The sequence below is a fragment of the Camelus bactrianus genome, chromosome 18 (genome assembly GCF_048773025.1).
Source record: "Camelus bactrianus isolate YW-2024 breed Bactrian camel chromosome 18, ASM4877302v1, whole genome shotgun sequence".
Taxonomy (NCBI): Eukaryota; Metazoa; Chordata; class Mammalia; order Artiodactyla; family Camelidae; genus Camelus; species Camelus bactrianus.
This window is the reverse complement of record NC_133556.1, coordinates 663198-681698: the sequence shown is the minus strand read 5'-3', so window position 1 is coordinate 681698 and position 18501 is coordinate 663198. Positions and strand designations below refer to the sequence as shown.

Here is an 18501-nt window from a genome sequence, read left to right as displayed (position 1 = left end):
GGGGGCTTGACCGCCCCACATCCAAGCTCAGAGACCACCTGTGGGGTAGAGCTTAGCACAGCCTGGGTCAGGTGGGCCTGGGCTTAAGCAGGGCAGCTGGATGGGTCTTGACCTTGGGCACCACGCTTGTCTCTGAAGTGGTCAAGAGGAGGTGATTGGGGTTAATCACGTAGGGCTGTTGTAAGGGCACCGTGCAGTCGCATGCTGGGACAGCTGACACAGTGCCCAGTCCACGACGGCCGAGTTACCTGGGGCTGAGGACGAGGAACACGTCGACATGCGTCCTTTTGGGAGTGTGGGATCGATGTTTATAGGTGGCACGGAAACTGATCTGAGGGAACTTCTACATTTGCCGAGAGTTAGCAGTTTTATGAATTAGTCTCCTGTTGACGTTGCTGCTGTAACAACCAGTAGGTTCTTAGGACAGTTCTGCCTGTGGGGTCAGGACCCCGCCGAGCCCCGCTCCTCACTCCTAGGTCTGTGACCCCCAGCTCCAGTGTCACATCAGCACAGTGGTGGGGATCCCAGCCCCACGGGGGCAGGGGGCACGTGAGGGCTCATGCTCTCAGTAAGCGTGGCCGCAGCCTGGTTTTTAAGTGGAGTGGCAAGTGAAAAGGAGGGCTTCATGCTGGGAAGCTGGGCTCCGTCCTTTGGCAGTTTCACCCAGCGCCTGAGGGCACAGAGAGGTGATCTGGGCGACTCCAGCCCCACCAGCACAGCCCGTGCAGGCGGCCACGTCCTCTGCGACTGCCACCCACACCTGATAGCTGGGCTTCCTTCTCTCTGGATAAACGCAGTGGAGTCTGTGGTTCTGCGAGAGGCACAGTCAGCGATTTTCCACTGTCGGTGCTCCGGCCTCTGTCCTTGCCCTGAAAGAAACCTGGCACCCGGAGGCTGGCGGACGCGGATTGGGCCAGGCCGGGCCTGGCATGTGGTGGGTGGGCTCCGCGCAGCCCCTCTGCCCCTCCAGCTGCTCGGAAGAGGGTCACAGAGCAGCGTGTGGGGCTTCGCATTGTGCCCCTGAGGGCGTGCATGGGGGTCCCCAAGGGTGGGCTCCGCACTCCGGCCGCTGAGACGTGGCTGGCTCTCGGGGAGCATGAGTGTGAGTGTGTGTGCAGGTGTGAGCGCGCAGGTACAGACACACTGGGGCCAGTGTGCCCCACTCCATGCGCCGGGTCCCCGGGGTGGAAGTCGGTCCCTCGGCCAGGGGGCCCGCAGTTCCCGCGGAGCAGCCTGTGTTCTGGGCGGGCTGCTGGGGCCGGACACGTGAGCCTCCTGGTGCGCTCATGGCCCGAAGCGTGAGCTTGGAACGGGCAAGGTTCCCGTGTCCTCGTGCACGGAGCCGAGTGCCCGCAGTCTGTGAGGAAGAAGTGCACACGTGTGCCGTCTTCTGTCCTGCTGGCGGCCCGCACTCTTCCCCTCACGGCTCCCGCGCTCCAGTCCCTCCGAACACGGGGCCTGACGATCAGGACTGCCGGGGCTTGTGCGGCCTCGTGGAACTGGTTTTAAAAGGAAAGCAGAACTTAAGAAGCACCACCAAGGGGGTGCAGACTGGGGAGGCCCCGCCGCCGGCTTGGAGCAGGGAGCTGGACCCCTCCGGGAGGCAGGGGTTTATTGTCTCCACAGGCAGCTCCTTCCTGAGGATAAGTTACTTGTAGAAAATTCACTCCTGATTTTTGTCTTGGTTTGCTTGTGTTCGTTACTGGTGGATTAAACTGGACTTGAGAGTTTTAAGGCAGAGACGCACACTCCTGCGTGGTGGGGGCGAACAGCCAAACCATATCGAGGTGTTTGTGGAGGGTGAACCCCCCTAAATGTGATGGGGCGGCTCTGGTGGGGAGAGGCCGGTTCCTGAGTAACCACTCGTGGAAGTGGCCCCGTGGGGCTCTGGGATCCTCCCAGAGCCCGAGGACCATAGGCAGGAACCAGGGGACTCGGGGGTGGGGGGGCATCCGCGGTGGGGGCTGCTTCTTCCCCCACTAAGGCCGTCTTCTGCCCCGTCTTCCCGGTGGCTGTGTGCCTTTTTCCTCTGCAAGCTTGCGCGTCTGGGGTGAATGGCTCTCCTCAGACTCTGTTCTGAGGCCGGGAAGAATCGCTGACCTTTTCCCCCTGAACTTTCTGCATCTGGGTCTGGTGTTAGGCCCAGAGTGTCACTTCTGATGTCTCGCCGTTACTTGAGCTGACTTTAAAAACAGATGCATGGAGTGCGGGGAGCAGACTTGACTACACCTTTGGTTTTGCAGAAGGGCTGTGTCCCTGGGAAATGGTGGTGGCTTTCGGTTTAAATTCAAGTTGGAGCCTAGAGTTAAACTGAGCCGCTGTGACTTGAGTGGGGAGTTTCACTTGTGGCCACAGACGGGCACAGTCTGCTGGGTGTCTCTCCTTCCTGCCTCTCCCGCGCTTTGTTGTTAAATGTGTAGACAGGAGGGAGGCACGGACAGCATACAGGAAGCCACACCCGGCTCGGGGGGCGGGCGCTCTGCCCCCACCTCCATGCTCGTCACGTGTGCACCCTGAATGGTCGTTTGGTTTGTCTGTGTTTGAGCTCTCCGTGGTTGGAATTGCTTTTTTTTTTTTTTTTTTTTTTTGTAGTTTGCTTTTTTGACTGAACTAAGTATTATCCATGCTGCTGTCGTGGTTCTGCTGTTGCTCTGTGTTGGCGCGGGGGTGCACCACAGCCCAGCCGGTGCCCCGGGGACGGCCGCCCGAGTGGCTGTGGGCTTGGCGGTTGTAAGCGATGTGCGGTGAGCGCTCCCACGCGTGGGCAGTTTCTCTGGGGGGGAGTCGCTGGGGCTTGGGGTTCGCAAATCTTCATCTCTGCTGGACGAGCTGCCGTGTGACAACAGATGACTACAAACGTGGGGGCTTCCGGGAGCCGGCCTCGTGTGGCTTGGGGGCCGGGTCGGCCGGGCCGCGGCCTCACCCGAAGGTCTGCGCTGGCCATCATGTGAGGCCATGGATCCTTGCCCCTCACTGTGACGTCTACTCAATGCACATGGGGAAGGGCCAGGCCTGGCCTCTGCGACCTCGCTTTGGGAGGACTGCCCAGCCCCTGCCACCTCCGGGTCCTGGTCCTGCCTGCACACGGTCCACTCACCAACACGAGCTGCAGCTCCCAACATGGCTGCTTCCTGGCGGCCCTTGTCTCATCCTGTGAGTTGGGGCAGCGTCTTATCTGGGCTTTCAGTGTTGGGTGGTCCTGTGTTTGGAGGTGACCCCGACGGAGCAGAGGAGGGACGTGTCCGTGTCCAGGCTCCAGGTGCTTCGATAGACAAGGGACGGGCGCCCCTCTGCCGGGGGCCGTCGTCCCTGACGTGGGCCCCCCAGGCCTTCCATCTGCTCTCCACACCCGAGGCCCCATCCTCAGCCTCCCTGCACGTCTGCGAACCCAGAACTCAGCTCCCTGAGTCCCCGTCCTTTGTTCCCCACGCAGCCGCTGCCTCCCCTCCCACGGGAGTGACGGCGGCAGCTGTGCTCGGACACAGATCCTCATTTGTTCCTTCTTGTTTTATTGTAGTAAAGTGCACTTCTGAGCTGTACACTTACAAGGGCTGAGATGGTAAATTTTCTGTTAAGTTCATTCACGTTGTGCAACTATCGCCAGAAATGTTTTGTCTTCCCACCTGAGACCCCGTCCCCATTAAGCACTGCATCCCCCTCGCCGGACCTCCCCCGCCCCCGCCGTCCACTCTGTGAACCTGACTCTCCAGGGGCCCCATGGAGGTGGGAGCCACAGCATTCGTCCTCTGTCTCTCACATCCCGTGTCTGTTCTGACCTGAGACATCCCAGCCCCAGCCCCAGCCCCAACCTAGTCACTGCGGAAGCCTCGTCCCCGCTCTGCTCTGCCCCTCCTGTTGGCCGTCGGCACCGGGTCGGGTCACCCCCCTCCCCGGGTGTTCTGGCGCCTCCCAAGCTCAATCTCGTGTTGATGCTGAGAATCCAGGGTCAGCCCTGTGGGCGTTCCCTCACGTCTTCTGTCTTGTGTGTCCCCAGTCTTCCACCCCGAGTCACGTTCTCTGTCAAGCTGAGGGAGCTGCCTGTCCCCAGCATCCTGATCACCTGTGTCATGAAGGGTGTTGAGTTCCGTCAGGTGCTGTCTCTGTCAGCTGTTCTGACCACATGGCCTTCCCCCCTTCCCTGTCACATGTGGCATACTACAGTGACGGAGGACTGAGCCAGCCTGGCGTCTCCGGGGGTCAGCCCTCCGTGGTGCTGGGACGCAGTCCCTTCCATGTGGTGCAGAAGTCTGCTCGCCAGCATTTCGTGAAGGGTTTTTGCATCGAGATTCACGAGGGGCGTTGGTCTGGGTTTTTCTCGTTGTTGAGCTGACCTAGCCGGGTTTAAGTCAGCATACTCAGCGTTAATTATTCCTTTAGCGTTCAGTGGGATCCGCCGGTGCGACCCTCTGGGCCTGGAGAGTTAGTTTTCAGGGGTCTGGATCTCCTTCCTAAGTTTCTCTTCGTAGTTCTCTGTTCCCTGCAGACGCTTTCAGGTTCAACGTCTGTTTCTTTAAACGGGTGAAGGCTTGGCTGTTCCAGAGCTGCGCTTCACGGGCTGTCCCGACGTCCCTGTGAGCCTTCGTGCCTCCTCCTTGCGCTGGTCCCCTGGCCGACAGACGGCGTCGCTGCGCTTGTTCTGCGTTTTCATCTTCATTTACTTCTTCCAGTTCTGTTGAGAAATAGTTGACACACAGCACCGTGTAGGTTCAAGGCGTAGAGCGTGACGATTTGATTACATACGTCACGAAACGATGACCACAGTAAGTTTAGCGAGCAGCTGTCGTCTCATGTGGATGCAAAATGAAAGAAGAAAAAGTATTTTTTTCTTGTGATGAGAAATTTCAGGGTTTAACTCCAACTTTCATGTGAAACGCACGGCAGTGCTGATGTGCAACACACGTGACATAATTGCGTTCCTTCTCCCTGTGTGTCTTACAACTGGGAGTTTGCGCGTTCTGACGCCTCATCCGGCCCCCGGCCCTGTTAGCAGGCAGCGCCCAGCGAGGGCGTTGGTGAGGGCATTGGTGGCTTCACGGCCCCTTACTTCACACCCCGATTTCAAGCTTTCTTCCAGAGATCCGTCTGGGGAACCCTCCACTTTCAGAACTTCCATGATTTTAAGGTCTTGACTTCTACAAATGTTGTCACGGTTGTCAGGGTGGGGGCCTGTGTCCCGCGGCGCCCTGTCCGGGCACCATGGGGACTGAAGACCTGGCACCGCCTGCCTTCCCGGAGCTCAGGTGGCGGGAGGTGGGCTGTCCAGTCCAGGGGGAGCCGAGGGGCATGGACTTCATCACTCTGCTTCTCCCCTTGTCACAGGACTGGCCCCTGGAGGGGCGGAAGCGGGGACGGTGCCTGTTCTAGGAACAACTGTGGACTCTCTGCAGGACCCCCACAGCTGATTTCTCGTGATAAGTTTTAGATTGACCCTCCCACCATGAAGGCTTAGAATTACAGTCTGGCTTTGGTGTTCTTTTGTTCTGTGTTCCTTTGGCTTTTAAAACCCTTGTTCCTGGACAAGATCCCCCCACCCACTAGACAATGGCAAAAATCAGATTACCTCAGAGCAGCTGGCTCCTTCCGCGACACTGGACTGGGTGTGTGGCGGCGAGGGCTGCGGCGGAGCCAGTGTGGTCCGTGGACTGTGGTGGGTGAAGGGCCTTTCCTGGGGGCTCCCCGGCCTCGTGGTGCCATGTCCGCCTCTGGCCTGTGTGGGTCCTGCTCTGCTGGCTGGTGCCCCCACGTCCCTGAGACCCCATCTTGTAGCCCTACAGCATCTGCGGAGGGCTTGCTGATAGGCCGGTGGGTAAGAGGGTCAGTGGCCTCCCTTCTTCCCACTCACTGTCCTGGGATCAGCCTGGTTGGCTGACCCCCCCCCCCCCCCGCCGCCGATCTCAGTGGGGGACTGTGACCAGAAGACGTTTGGGCATCTCTGCTGATCTGGGGGGACAGACACCTCTGTGCTTCTGCTGCTGCCCTGCCCAGCAGTGTCCCAGGACGACTTGGTCACAAGCACAGCATCGCAGCGGGCCTGTGAGCAAGCTGGGTTCCTGGAGCTCTGAGCGGACGCCCGGTAATGGCGTCCCGGGCCACGGGGAGCGGGCGCCTGGCCGGGGTGCTGACCTCGGCGCCCAGCCGAAACCTTCACAGGGCATAACTGGCCTTCCTGGCCTCACGAGGTGCCTGGGGTGGTTTAGTAAGTTTGGCTGTAGTTTTGCTGAAGTTCTTTTCCTCCATTTTTAATTTAAAAGCACATCGAAAGATACCCCAGCTTATTCGTTTCCCTCTGGGAAAGAAAATTAAGCTTGGATTGCTAGGCAGTTAAGTAAGAAGAGAAAACCTCAATTAGACTTGTAATAAACGTCAAAGGAAGCGTCTAGGATTCCAGGCGGCTTAAACAGGAACGTTTTCAGGAAATGCTTGCAGGGTGCTGGGCTGTCTCCCCTTCGTGGGCAGAAACGGAGGTGCTGGCGGCGTCTGCTGCGAAGGCATCATTGTCTGCAGGGACCAGCATCCAGGCAGGAAAGGCGGCCTCGGGAGAAGGAGGCCCAGGGCCCAGTCCTGCTCTTCCACACGCCAGCTTTCCTGAGACATGGCGTGCACTCTGCACACTCACCCTTGAGGTCTGCACTTCAGTGGTTTTTAACGGGTTCACAGAGTTGTGTAACCATCACTGCTGATTTTAGAGCATTTTTTCCACCAACTCCCCCAAAAGAAACCCCGTCCCCACTAGCAGCCCTCCCTTCCCTCCCCTCCCCGCCCCTTCCCATCCCTTCCAGCCATGGCACCGACTTCCTCTCTCTGTCTCTGGCTTTACCCACCTGGGTGGTTCGTGCCAACAGTCTCCTGCATCATGGTCGTGGCATCTGACTTCCCCCCGAGCATCATGCGATCAGAGTTCCTCCGTGTCACCACTGGCGTCAGTGCCTCCTTCCCCGGCCATACCACTGTCTGTGGTGCAGACGGACCACAGCTTGTTTGCCGAGCAGCCGCCGATGGATGGCCGTTGCTTCCCCCGCTGGCCACTGTGCCCGGACGTCCGTGCACAAGGGCTTGTCTGAGCGCCTGCTCCCGTCCCTTCGAGTCTGAGGCTGAGTGTGGAGCTGACCCTCCGCATGGCACTTTGACGCTTACAGCACTCACACCCCTCTTTCCGTGCATCCACCCGGCCACAGGGGCTGACGTGTTCCCTAGAGGGGGGATCACCTCTCGGCCCCAAGGCAGCTTTGCCCAGGCAGGTGCGTGTGGGTGTGACACTTTGATCCTCAGGCTCCATATCCCCCAGGCACCCCTGCTTGGAGCATCTTTCCTTGCAGCAGACCATTCTCCCCGGGGGCACATCCCTACCGTGGGGTGCTCCCCTGCCTTGTCTTCACGACACGATGCAGAGGAGTGCTGGCTCCTCCTGTCACCGTTTTGGATTTTCTGATGCTTCCCCCCAACTAGATTCAGGGTTGATCCCAGATTCAGACATGGAGACACAGTGCCCTCCTCGGGGACGTGTCTGGGCTGCCTATGGGTGGGCCCCTTGTGAGGAGCTGTCAGTTACTGCCCCCGCACTAAGTGAGCCGGGGGGCAGCCCTGCTCCCCGCCCATCAGTTGCCCCTGGCTCAGCTGCACTCGGGGGTCTCCACCACGACAGTCACAGGTGACGGCCCCCCCAGCCCCCTCCCCATCCCAGGCAGTTGGCATTTTGTTCTGAGCAAGACCGGCCCGCGCCCCCCGTCCACTCCTCCCTCCCTTCCCTCCCGGGTTACTGCATCTATTTCATTGTTTAAGTTAAAGTCGGTTTATTACTGGATGGACTCGTGGATTGTTGTTTTTTAATAGTTTGTTTACTTTTCGTAATTAGCCTGGTGGTCAGATAGCCTAGACTGGCCCAGCGGGAGCCCCTGACGTGGGTCCCTGCGTCCTTTTGGTGTGAGCCTGCCATGTTCATACCTGCTGGCAGGACACCATGTTCAAGCCTTGCCTTGGCCCTGCTTCCCTGCCTGAGGAGCCTGTTCCTGTGAGGGTGAGGGTGCTGGGAACCCCGGTTGGGCAGGGTGGGCCTGCAGGTGCTCTGTGAGCAGACGGAGTGGGGAGCACGTAACTGCGTGTCCGTCTGTCTGTCCGCGCGCCCTGTCCACACCTGTGCCCTCTGGGCACACACACACCACGCGCCTGTGCGTGTTCTCTCCCAGACTGGAGCCCAGTCCCCGCCCTGGTGCCCGGGCCCTACTGCCGGCCCTCCGCCCTCGCGTTTGCTTCCACGCTGGCGGCTCTGGTCCAGGAGTCAACGTAGGCTGCTATAATCGGTTCATAGTGATTTCAAGTAGTTTTGGAGTAGCTTCACCCACACTCTGGAAAACGAGCCTTCCATTGGAGGTTCGTCTGCCTCCCCCAGCCTTCTCATGATGAGGGGCCCAGCCGAGGTCTTAGGGAGCCGACCGCCTCCACTCCCACCGAGGGCATGCGAGCCATGGGACAGGGGAGGCTCCCAGCTGGGGGTACTGAGCACAGACGACAGTGGGAGGTAAAGTTGGTGCTCACGCGGGCGGCTGTCACGGGCGGTTGTCATGTGCTTACAGCTCTGCACTTCTGGGCTCTTGGTGGGGTTTAAAGAGACTTGCTGCGTGGGGGAGCGGGGTTTCCAGGAAACAACCAAGCAATCAAATGCCTTGATTTTATCTTCTGGTGCCCCTGCCAGATAATTAAGTCAGCCTCCCTCAGACAAATGCTTCTGAGAAGGGCGTGTGCTTGAAGGGGCAGGCGGGCTGTGCCCAGAGCCCGCAGGGGTGCAGACCTTGGCTCTGCGCCTCGGGAATGGGGCCGCAGGGCCTTGGGGGATCTGGGCCGCAGGGCCTGTTGTGATCAGGTCGCAGTGCCTGGGGGGGATGGGGCCGCAGGGCCTGGGGGAGATGGATCTGGCCGCAGGGTCTGGGGAGGATTGGGCCTCAGGGCCTGGGGGTGGATCAGGGCCACAGGGCCAGGCAATGGGTGGAGCTGGGCCTCAGGGCCTGAGGGGAACGGGACTCCCGAGGCACCTGGCCCAGCTTCCACCTTGTCCTTGGCCTCCCTGCAGCCCTGCTGCCTGCCCTCCACAGAGGGGCCCTCGGAGCAGCTGTGCAGCCGCTTTTACAGATGAGGAGACGGGCTCCTGGGGCTCTGAGCAGGCACTCTGTCCAGCCCTGTGCCCCCTGGGCCCAGGCAGGGCTTCCTGGCAGGGCACTCGTAGTCTGGGAGTGTGACTGTCAGGTGCCAGAGAGGCAGGCTGCTCTGTGGCCTCTGGTGAACCAGGGACCCCAGGGTGGAAGCTGCTGCCCCAGGAGGCCCACGTCAGGGAGGCTGCTTGTCCTGGATCAGCACTTTGCGGCTTTTAGTTGGTCGGTTCCCACACAGAGATCCTTGCGGGGGGGTCTCTCTATTCTGCCCTTGCCCCTCGGGCGTCCCCTCTGAAAGGATGGGACCTGCCACCTCGATGGGCTTGCACAGCCTCCACGTGGCTTGATCCCTGTGGGCCCGGGGAAGGCAGAGCCACAGGGCAGGAGATGGGCTCGGTGCTGGGTGAGGTCTTTGGCGGTCAGGTCACAGCCCCCGTGGCATCGCCACATGTACCTGCTGGGCTTGTCGGAGGGCCCAGGATGAGGCCTCATTCCTCACCCCCGTCTCCCCTCCCTGCCCGCCACCACCTTCCCAGCTGGGGCAGGAGTGCACCTGCTTGAGAACCCCTGGTGTCGGGCGTGCTCAGTGCGGGGGCTCCTGCGATTTGGAGTTGCCAGGTCGGAAGGGGGTCTTACTGACAGCACCTGTCTAGTGAGATGCTCCTGTCCTGGCCTGCAGGCCACAGTGCTTGGGCCAGGCCAGCAGGTCTCTCGGGGCCCTGTGCTGGGGCAGAGCCACCCCGAGGAGCAGCGCTCAGGAGGGGGGGCCATGTCACGGGGCTCCGGGTGTGGAGGGGAGGGCGCCTCCGAGCCCCCCAGAAGACGGGGTGTCTGTCTGTGTGCTTGGTGACGCGCGGGGGCTCTGGGGGACAGAGGCACGCTGGCCCTCAGCCCTGCTGCAGGGAGGGGCGTGCTGTGGGGGCCGCCGGCAGGCCTGTTAGTTTTCCTCTGAGAGTTGGGAGTTTCCGTCTGAAGTGGGACTTGAACCGCTGGAGGCGGCACTTGGTAAAGGCAAATATTTACTTGGGGCAGATACTGTTTCTTGGAGATTTGCGCCCGTAAAAAACTATTCAAACTAAAAATGGCTCATTTCCTGTCACTTAACGCGTTGCCTGGTGTCCTCCCCAGGGAGGCCCTGCCGTGTGGAGACCCAGGCAGCTGGGCCCTGTTTTGCTTGTGCTTCTGGGGAGGTGGGTTCCCTGAGCAGAGCCGGTGGGCGGGAGGAGTGTCAGCGCTGGGATCCGGAGCCCCCAGCCCGCCCCTGCGGCGCAGGGAGTGCCCTGAGCTCCTGCACGCGCCATGGCTGAAGCTGGCGCCGCTGAGCCTCCGGGAGAAGTGAGGGCGTGTGGTGCGCCTGCGATGAAGCTTATCTGGTGCCCGAAGATGGTGCAGCACAAACCCTGGCGTCTCCCGGTGCCCGGAGCACCCGGGCCTCAGACAGGAGCTGTTGGCTGGTGAGGGGCCTTGTTTTCTCTCTGTGAGGAGGGGGCAGTGCTGCTGCAGGGCCCTGTGAGCTCCCCCCGCCCTTGCCCCACCGGGGAGCAGTGCAGAGAACGCAGAAGACTCGGCACACACGACTCCATTTTATTGATAGAGGCTGAATGTTCCCAGAGTCCTCACTGTTCCCTCCTTTTTACGCTGTGACGGGGCGTTTCCCATCGGTCACCGTTGTCCTGCTGTGTCTGCAGAGGCGACTCCTCGCCCCCCTGCCCCCCGCCCGCGTGCTTTGTCCACATTCGGCGGGGCGCCCACTTGTAAGTGGTGCAGAGACATCGTCAACGAAGGTATCCTCCTCCTTGGCTCAGGGTCTGCGTGTGGCCGGATCCAGCTCAGAGCAGTGGAGCGTGTCTCGTCTCCAGGCTGCTTTTTTTCCCTGAAACGGCAGATTTATGGGAAATCTACCTTGAAACTAAGACATTTCACCTTGGTGCCCCCTCCTCTGCTCTTGTTGCCCAGCAGGCGGCAGAAACCTCTTCCACGGGATGGGCGTGTGCGGTGTGCAGGCTGGTGACCCGCGGTGTGACCGGGGCAGGCGGGGCTCTTCTGGGAGCCGAGCAAAGTCGGGGCAGCTGGGCTGGGGTCCTGGGAGCGCGCTCGGGGGCGGTGTCCGCCTGGCCATCCTGCAGCCCTGCCCGCTTTAGACGGTGCTGCTGAACTTGACCTCTGACTGCTCGGTGCTGTCCGGGACGACCGCCTTCAGGGCAGCGTGACAGACGCGGCTCAGCGCCGACACGCTGGTTTTCTGCTCGACGTACAGCCTCAGTTTGTCCCTGAAGGTCTCCCCGAGAAAGCCATAGATGAGGGGGTTCAGGCAGCTGTTGGAGAAGGCCGCCAGGTTGACGATGTGGCCAGTCAGCGGGTAGGCGTGGCGGAAGGACTGCTGGCAGGGGGCGGCCCCCGGCTGCGGGCGCTGCAGCAGGTGGACGCTGATGAAGACGTTCTCGGGCAGCCAGCAGATGAAGAAGACCAGGACCACGGCGAAGATCATGCGGAGGGCCTTCTGCCTGCGGGGACGCAGGTCCCGGTGCCCCTGCGCCGAGACCAGCACCCGCGCGATGAGCGAGTAGCACAGCCCGATGACGGCGAAGGGGACGACGAAGCCCAGCGTGACCTCCAGCCACTGGACCTCCCTGACGTCCGCAAAGCAGAAGCAGGCCTCCTCTGTGTGCTGCAGCTGCACGGCGGTGAAGGGCACCAGCGTGGCGGACACGGAGGCCATCCAGATGAGGCCGCAGCTCAGCCGCGCGCGGGGCTTGGTGCGGAACAGGCTGCAGCGCATGGCCTTGGCCAGGGCCAGGTAGCGGTCGAAGCTCATCCAGGTGAGGAAGAAGACGCTGCTGTACATGTTGATCTGCAGGAAGAGCGACATAAAGGTGCAGAGCACGGTGAGGTCGTAGTACTGCTCGTCCAGGTTGAACACCTCGATGAGCGAGTCCGCCACCAGGATGAGGTCGGCCGCCGCCAGGTTGATGAAGTACAGGTCGGGGACGGTCATCCGCTCCCGGAAGCGGATGTTGACCACCAGGATCAGGATGTTCCCCACGAAGCCGATGGGGAAGAGGAAGACCGTGTAGAGGCAGGAGAGGAAGAGCCCGATGGCATACTGCTGCTGCTCCGAGAGCGCGCCCGAGCCGTTGGCCAGCGCCCGGGGCAGGTCGAGGCCCGCGGGGCTGCCGTTGTAGGCGCCCGGCTGCGTCTCCATGCCGGCGGGCGCGGGGCTCGCGCCTCGTCCCCTCGCGCGGGGCCCTAGGATTTGCCGCAGGGCTCCCAGAAGCCCTTGTTCAATGGTGAGTCCATCCTGAGGAGGAAAGGTGGGGCTCTTTGACGTGAGCCAGACACGTCACCAGCCACCTGTGAGGTCGCGGCTGCTCACAGGTGGCACTTGCGCAATTTGAGTTTGATTTGCAGAAAGTTGAGCAAATGGAGGAGGTGACAGTGTCTGCGCGGGGGGCACGTGTGTCCACCTGGCCTCTGGGGCGCAGCTGCTACGTCCTCGGGGCTCCTAACGCTGGGCACCTGGGGGAGCGAGAGCAGAGGGCACAGGCTCTGCGTCACTAAGGCTTCCAGCGAGGCGGGGTGGCCGCAGGGCTACGAGGCAGTGCGGGGCGTGGGGAAGGCAGGGCCTCGTCCGCTCTGCTCAGACAGGTGGCTGTTGCCTAGCCAAAGCAGGAGGGTCAGAAAACACCCCCTTTTCCCCTCCGAGGGCTCCGGGCCGTTCGTCTGAGTGGAGGCCGATGTGACTCCTCGTGCACAGCGGGTACAGGCTGGTGGAGGACGTGGACGTGGCGTGGAGGCCCTGGGAAACCTGTCGGGATTGGTCAGGAGAGGAGGTGAGCTGGTCTCGGCCGCCGTCGGAAAGAGAAGGCGGATGGCGGGGGGAAGGCTGGCTTCTGCGAGAGCGCGCAAGTGAGCAGAATGAACGCTTTGTGGGAATGGGAGAAGAGCCTCTTCCTGACAATCAAATGGATCAGAAAGGGAGCTTTTTTGCTAATCCTAAGTTTGGGTGCCGAAAGTGAAACTTTTTTCATAATATGAAACGAAAAAGAGAACGTAAGGAATAAAAATAGTAATTACTTTAGGAAATAATATTAAAATTTTTTCCATGTTTTGACAAATTATTGTAAAATCATTTCTTTTCTTTTTTTTTTCTTTTTTCTTTTTTCTTTTCCTTTTTCTTTCTTTTTTTTTTTTTTTTTTTTGCTGCTGTTTGCAGTCTAGAAACTGGGACCTGGAGGCAGGTAAAGAAATCCTCCTGGACCGGCTTCTGATGGGCCGGTGCTCTGGCCCTTCATGGGCTTGGCTGGACCACGAGGCCGGGAGCTGGCCGTCTGCATCCTCTCCCCAGAGGTGACCCACGGAGTCGACCGGCACCTGGGGAAGGGCTGCTGCCGGCCCCTCATGGGCTCTGCTGGCCTGAGGAGCCCTGGCGACCCCACTGGGAAAGCGTCACCTCTCCTGTGAGGTCGTTAGGGGTCGTGGCCAAGGTGTTGCTGACGCAGACCAGACACTCACTGACCTATCGCTTGAAAGTACCGCTTTGGGGAAAAAAGGAAGGAAAAGAAAAATGATAAATCACGAGCTTGGTGTCAGTTATTACTTTAAAAAGATTCAGCAACCTTTGCTTTGCTGGGGTCGATAAGTTGGATTTTATTGGTGGTTTTGCGTTCTTCATCTTTCGTAGGTGATACTGATTTGAACCACACAAATGCTGCTGTTCTCAGGTTCTACCTGTAATGTTTAAAGCCTCTGTGTTTTAATTTCTTTGGGGAAACTACGCAGAGGATCTGTTTCACTCTTTAAGTGGGGGCACTTTGGAAAGTTTCAGACTTCCTGGTGGAAAGCTTACAGGTGGGCAGACCCTCGGCGCACCTGCTCCCTCCCCTGTGCTGGGCAGACACGGGCTCCTCCTCCCCGTGGGGATGCGTCTGTTGATCCTTGACAAACACTGTTTTCATGATGGTCTGAAAAGATAAGGACCTGGTGTAACCCTCACCGCTGACACCTCCCTCATGGAAGCTGGCCCTGAACTCACTGTGAAGGTGAGCACTGAAGCGCTGGCGGTCATCTTGTTTCAGAGAGCCGCCGCTGTCAGCGCCACCAGGTGCGTATCTCTGTGACGGAGTGGTAACCACCTGCCGCCCTCTAGGCCAGTGGGCATCTAGGCTGGGCCAGTGAGTGGAGTCGGGCCGTCGGGCAGGGCCCAGCGGCCTCACGCACTCGCAGTGAGACAGACCCTGCTTGAGCAACCCTGACAGAAAAGCCGGATGGTGCTATTTTGGGCCTGCGTTATAAAGAGGGCCTTCACACGAGCCGCCCTCCCTGAAGTCACGCTGAGGGTGCCTGTGTTGGTCCAAGTCTGCTCCGCCTGCCGCCACCTTGTGCTGCGCCCCAGCCAGACTGTCCCCACCCCCACCTCCATCCCGGCACCGACCCAGACGCGGACCCCGAACCTGGGACGTGCTCACCTGTGTCGCTCTGCGCAGACCTTCTCGGCCAGCCTCGGGGGTGTGCTGCCGGCCAGCGGAGGCCTGGGTTCTGGACCTGGGGTAGAGTGGGGCCCTTCGAGGGTTGCCGGAGAAGAGGGCAGAGACTGGTGAGCAGGGCCCTGCCGGCGCCCTCAGCCCTCAGCCCTCAGCCCTCAGCCCTGGGCCAGCGGGAGAGGAGAGGAGAGGAGAGGCCAGCCCCTCGGTGGCGGCAGCCTTTATAGGCGCTGGGCGGCCTCCCCGAAGGCCTGCGTTAACCGCTTTTTTGCCGGCTGTTTTTCTCCTGTGCCGTTGCAGGGAGCTCAGCCCACTGAGTGTTTTCCTGGAGGCTCCAGTTTAACTGCTCTGCTTCATCCACTGGTAGGAACCTTTTTTTAAGTTTGAAGGGATGGTAAACAGATCTTGTTTTATCTTTTGGATAGTAGCCTATCATCCTTTGTTGAAACTTAAATATTCTTGCTTGTTTTAGCAGTGGACCACTTTTGAGACTAAACACGGAAAGTCAGAAGTTCAGACAGGAGGTGTGTGAATTATATGTAGAGAACTTAACCTAGAAATTTCACAAGAACTTTGTAGAAGGAAGTTGAACCCCAGAATAGCAGGCACTGGGGCAGATGAGTTAGGAGTCGGTGGTTACCCTGCTCCCCAGCTTGCCTGTCTCAGTTCCCTGGCCCTTTGCTCCTGAAACCACCTGAGTGCCCGGGCTGGCGGGTGCTGACCAAGAGGCCCTGTCCCTGCTGGCCACCGCCCTTCTGCTCTCTGCCTGCCTGTGTGCTGTGCCATCAGGATAAGCCAGTCCCTCGGTCCCCAGTGCTGACTGACCAAGCACCCCCCCTGCTGGTGGTTGGAAGTTCACCATCGGCTTGGAGAGGCTGGCGGGCTGGCCCCGCCCCAAGGGCCAAGGTGTCCCAGCCGCGTGCAGTGCGGGTCTGTGAGGCCAGCGGGCCTGCGGTGCCCCGGCAGCTGCCACAAGACGTGTGGTTTTCCTAAACGTTGCATTTTAATCCACCTCGTATTTTCCTCTTGGTGTCTTTCTACCTTTTGGAGTTTTTTGAAGCTGTGAGACTGAGCTCTGAGTGGTCTTTGGATGATGGAACGTGAATGAAGCAGGTTGCTGCCAAGTGAGCTCCACAAGGCCAGCCGGTGCCCTTCCGGGTCGGGGGCGGGTGGCGCAGAGCTGGGCCGCCTGTGCCCCTCCTGGGCTGGGGGGAGCTGGTCTGGTCTGTGCCCCTCCTGGGGGGGGGGTGCTGAGCCAGCATGTGCCCCTGAGTGGGGGTGGAGCTGAGCCGGCCGGTGCCCTTCCTGGGGGATTGGGGGGAGCTGGGCTGGCTGGTGCCCTTCCTGGGGGGAGGGGCTGGGGGTGGGCCAGCCTGTGCCTTTCCTGTGGGTGGGGCCGGTCGTGGCAGGAGACCCCACAGCTGCTGGATGCTGGGACAGGCTGTCAGGCACAGTTCAGTGCCTGGGCCCCTCAGCTCCGCCATGAGCAAGTGCCAGTGGGCTAGGAGGCCTTCTGAGTGCTGGTGATTTGACAGCGTTGGGTGCGCGTTCTGGGAGTTGTACACGTTTTAACAGAGAATACTATATTGAATTTTTTATGGAAAAATATTAATACTCTTGGTTTTTTCCAGCTGTGATTCTACTCTGTTCACTTTTTAAACATTTGAATGACATAAATGAGGCTGATTTGATTTTAGACCTATTTTTGGCCAGCTCCAAAATTCAAGATGATTTGAGCATTAAAAATGCTGGAGACACCATTTTGAGAGACATGAGTCATGAGAAAGTACAACTTCCTCTCTAGTTAAATAAATAAGCAAAACAAAAATTCAGACCTGAAATATCCAAGTCCCGTCACTCGAAGAACAGCTGCCCACCCCGGACAGGAGCCCAGCCTGTGGCTGTGCCACTGGCCCTGCGTGTCCTGCTGGCGACTCCCTTGTTCCCTGCTGATGCACCTTGGGGCCCGTGGTCCTGTGTCTGGAACCCTGGTTTTCGTGCTTGAGGCTCAGAATCAGAACTGAGCTGGGGCTGCGAGCTCATGGGGCCCCACTTTTTCCCAGAGCACCAGGTGGTTAAGGAGATCGACCCCATGTGGCTGCTTGGTGTGAGGGCCGGGACCCCGATTTGGGGGCTTGTCCGCTGAACCCTGGTTGGTGCTTGCAGGGAGAGGGGCGAGAGGACTCTTGGAGGTTTGTGTAGAGCATGAAGACCTCCTAGCAAGTGCTCACCCCGAGCTGGGCACTGCGGTGGGTGTGTGATGTCCACCACCTCGGGGATCCTCGGGAAGCTCCCGAGAGCTAGAGGCTGCTGCTGTTCCCACTTAAAGCCGGGAAAACGGAGCCCAGAGAAATGGCTTAACCAGGACCTCAGAGCTGGGACTTGGCCCACCTGCCCAGACTCTGAGCCGGAGGTCTCGTCTCCACACCAGCACTTGCCACGTCGGCCCAACCATCCCGAGTGGGCACCTCCATGGAGCGCGGTGCCTGGGTTCCTCACAGGGAACCCTAGATGATCAGCCTCCACGTGTTTAAATTTGCAAACGCAGCCCAGCCGCTCTCCGAGTGCAGCTGAGGCTCCAGGCCTGTGTTGTGCCCTCCCCTCCAGGAGTGGGAACCCCCCGTGGGTCGCAGTGCGGTGGGTACGCTCAGAACTGATGCCGTGTGGCCCTGGGCCTCATCCCCTCTTCCTGCGCCCCTGTGTTCATCATGACGTGGGTGATGCGAGCAGAGTGGAGCACAGCTGTCAGATCTTCCTCAGTCCCGTGCTGCCCATCAGCTGTGAGCAGAGTCGGTCCCAGGAGCTGCTCTCTGTCTTCCCTGGGCACTCGTGTCAGTCCAGTGTGCAAGGAGCATTGGCGAGATTTGGTTTACTTGTGAGGCTCCAGCTGTGGGAGCCAGGAGCCTGCGCAGCTGCATGGCAGGGGCAGGGCCGGCGCCCTCAGAGAAGCTGCTTCTGCAGCGGTGACCCCTCACGCGCGGTGTCTGTGCCTTCTCTCCGATGCCCAGAGTCGGGGGAGCAGGGTGCACCCTCCTATGCCTGGAGGAGGGTGCTGTTTCCGCGTGAGGCTAACCAAGTGCCCCGGCGGTCCTGGGCCAGGGCTCTGGCCCCTCGCGAATGCCCTGGCCGAGGGCTGTGCTCCACCGGAGCCTCTTGCCGGGTGGTGTCTGCGTGCCGGGCCTGGCAGCCCTGTGGGGGGAGGGCGGCGCCTGGCGTGTCCCTCACTGAGCTTGTCTGGACGCCACCTGAGCCTGTGCTGTGGGCTCCATCCCGGTCCTGTGCGTGTGCAAGCGTGGGCACAGCCTGTGGGTCCTGGGCGGGTTCAGTGCCCCAGGTCTCCTGCCCGCAGCTTCACTGGTGTTGACGTTCAGCAGCTGGGCCCTCTTGGCTGTTGCCGGGTTCCTCAAACTCTCCGAGCAGGATGTGCCGGCGGCCACCAGAACACGGGGCTGCCTGGGGGGGGCTGCCCGGCACTGGGGGTTTATGGGTGGAATGTTCCAGAATGCCAGCAGTCTGTGTCCCAGCCCCACCTTGGTGGTCCCCAGCAGTGTCCTTGGGGAAAGGTGAGGGGCCCTGGGAAGTGGCTTCACCCCACCCGGTCAGTTCTCATCTGTCTTTAGGCCCGGGGGTCATGCAGGCTTCCTCCTGGAGTGCATGCCCTCCCGCTGCCAGGAAGCCTGCATGTTCCCATGGCTCCCTGAGGTCCCGTGGTCACGGACGCCTGGGGGAGTGGGCCGGGGAGTGGGGTCTGGGAGCCCCCTCCACCTCCCTGTGGTCTGTCTCCTCACCCTCCCCTCCAGCCAGAGCAGCCCATTTTCTTTGTTTATTGTTTTTTGTTGAAGTATTGTTGCCTTAAGAGCAGCCCTGTTTACCTCTGC

General features: G+C 60.3%; 2 protein-coding genes across 9 annotated transcripts in view; one reads left to right on the top strand and one right to left on the bottom strand.

The window, feature by feature from the left end:
* CHLSN (cholesin) overlaps positions 1-18501 on the top strand; it is a 93342-nt gene that overhangs the window by 22159 nt on the left and 52682 nt on the right. The window lies entirely within an intron of this gene.
* GPER1 (G protein-coupled estrogen receptor 1) lies at positions 10708-12345 on the bottom strand. Its single transcript, XM_010966347.2, has one exon. It carries the CDS (start codon positions 12343-12345, stop codon positions 11281-11283), a length of 1065 nt encoding a protein of 354 aa, XP_010964649.2. The 3' UTR covers positions 10708-11280.

Coding starts and splice junctions, on each gene's coding strand:
- GPER1 (XM_010966347.2), bottom strand. CDS start 12,345: ATGGAGACGCAGCCGGGCGCCTACAACGGCAGCCCCGCGGGCCTCGAC.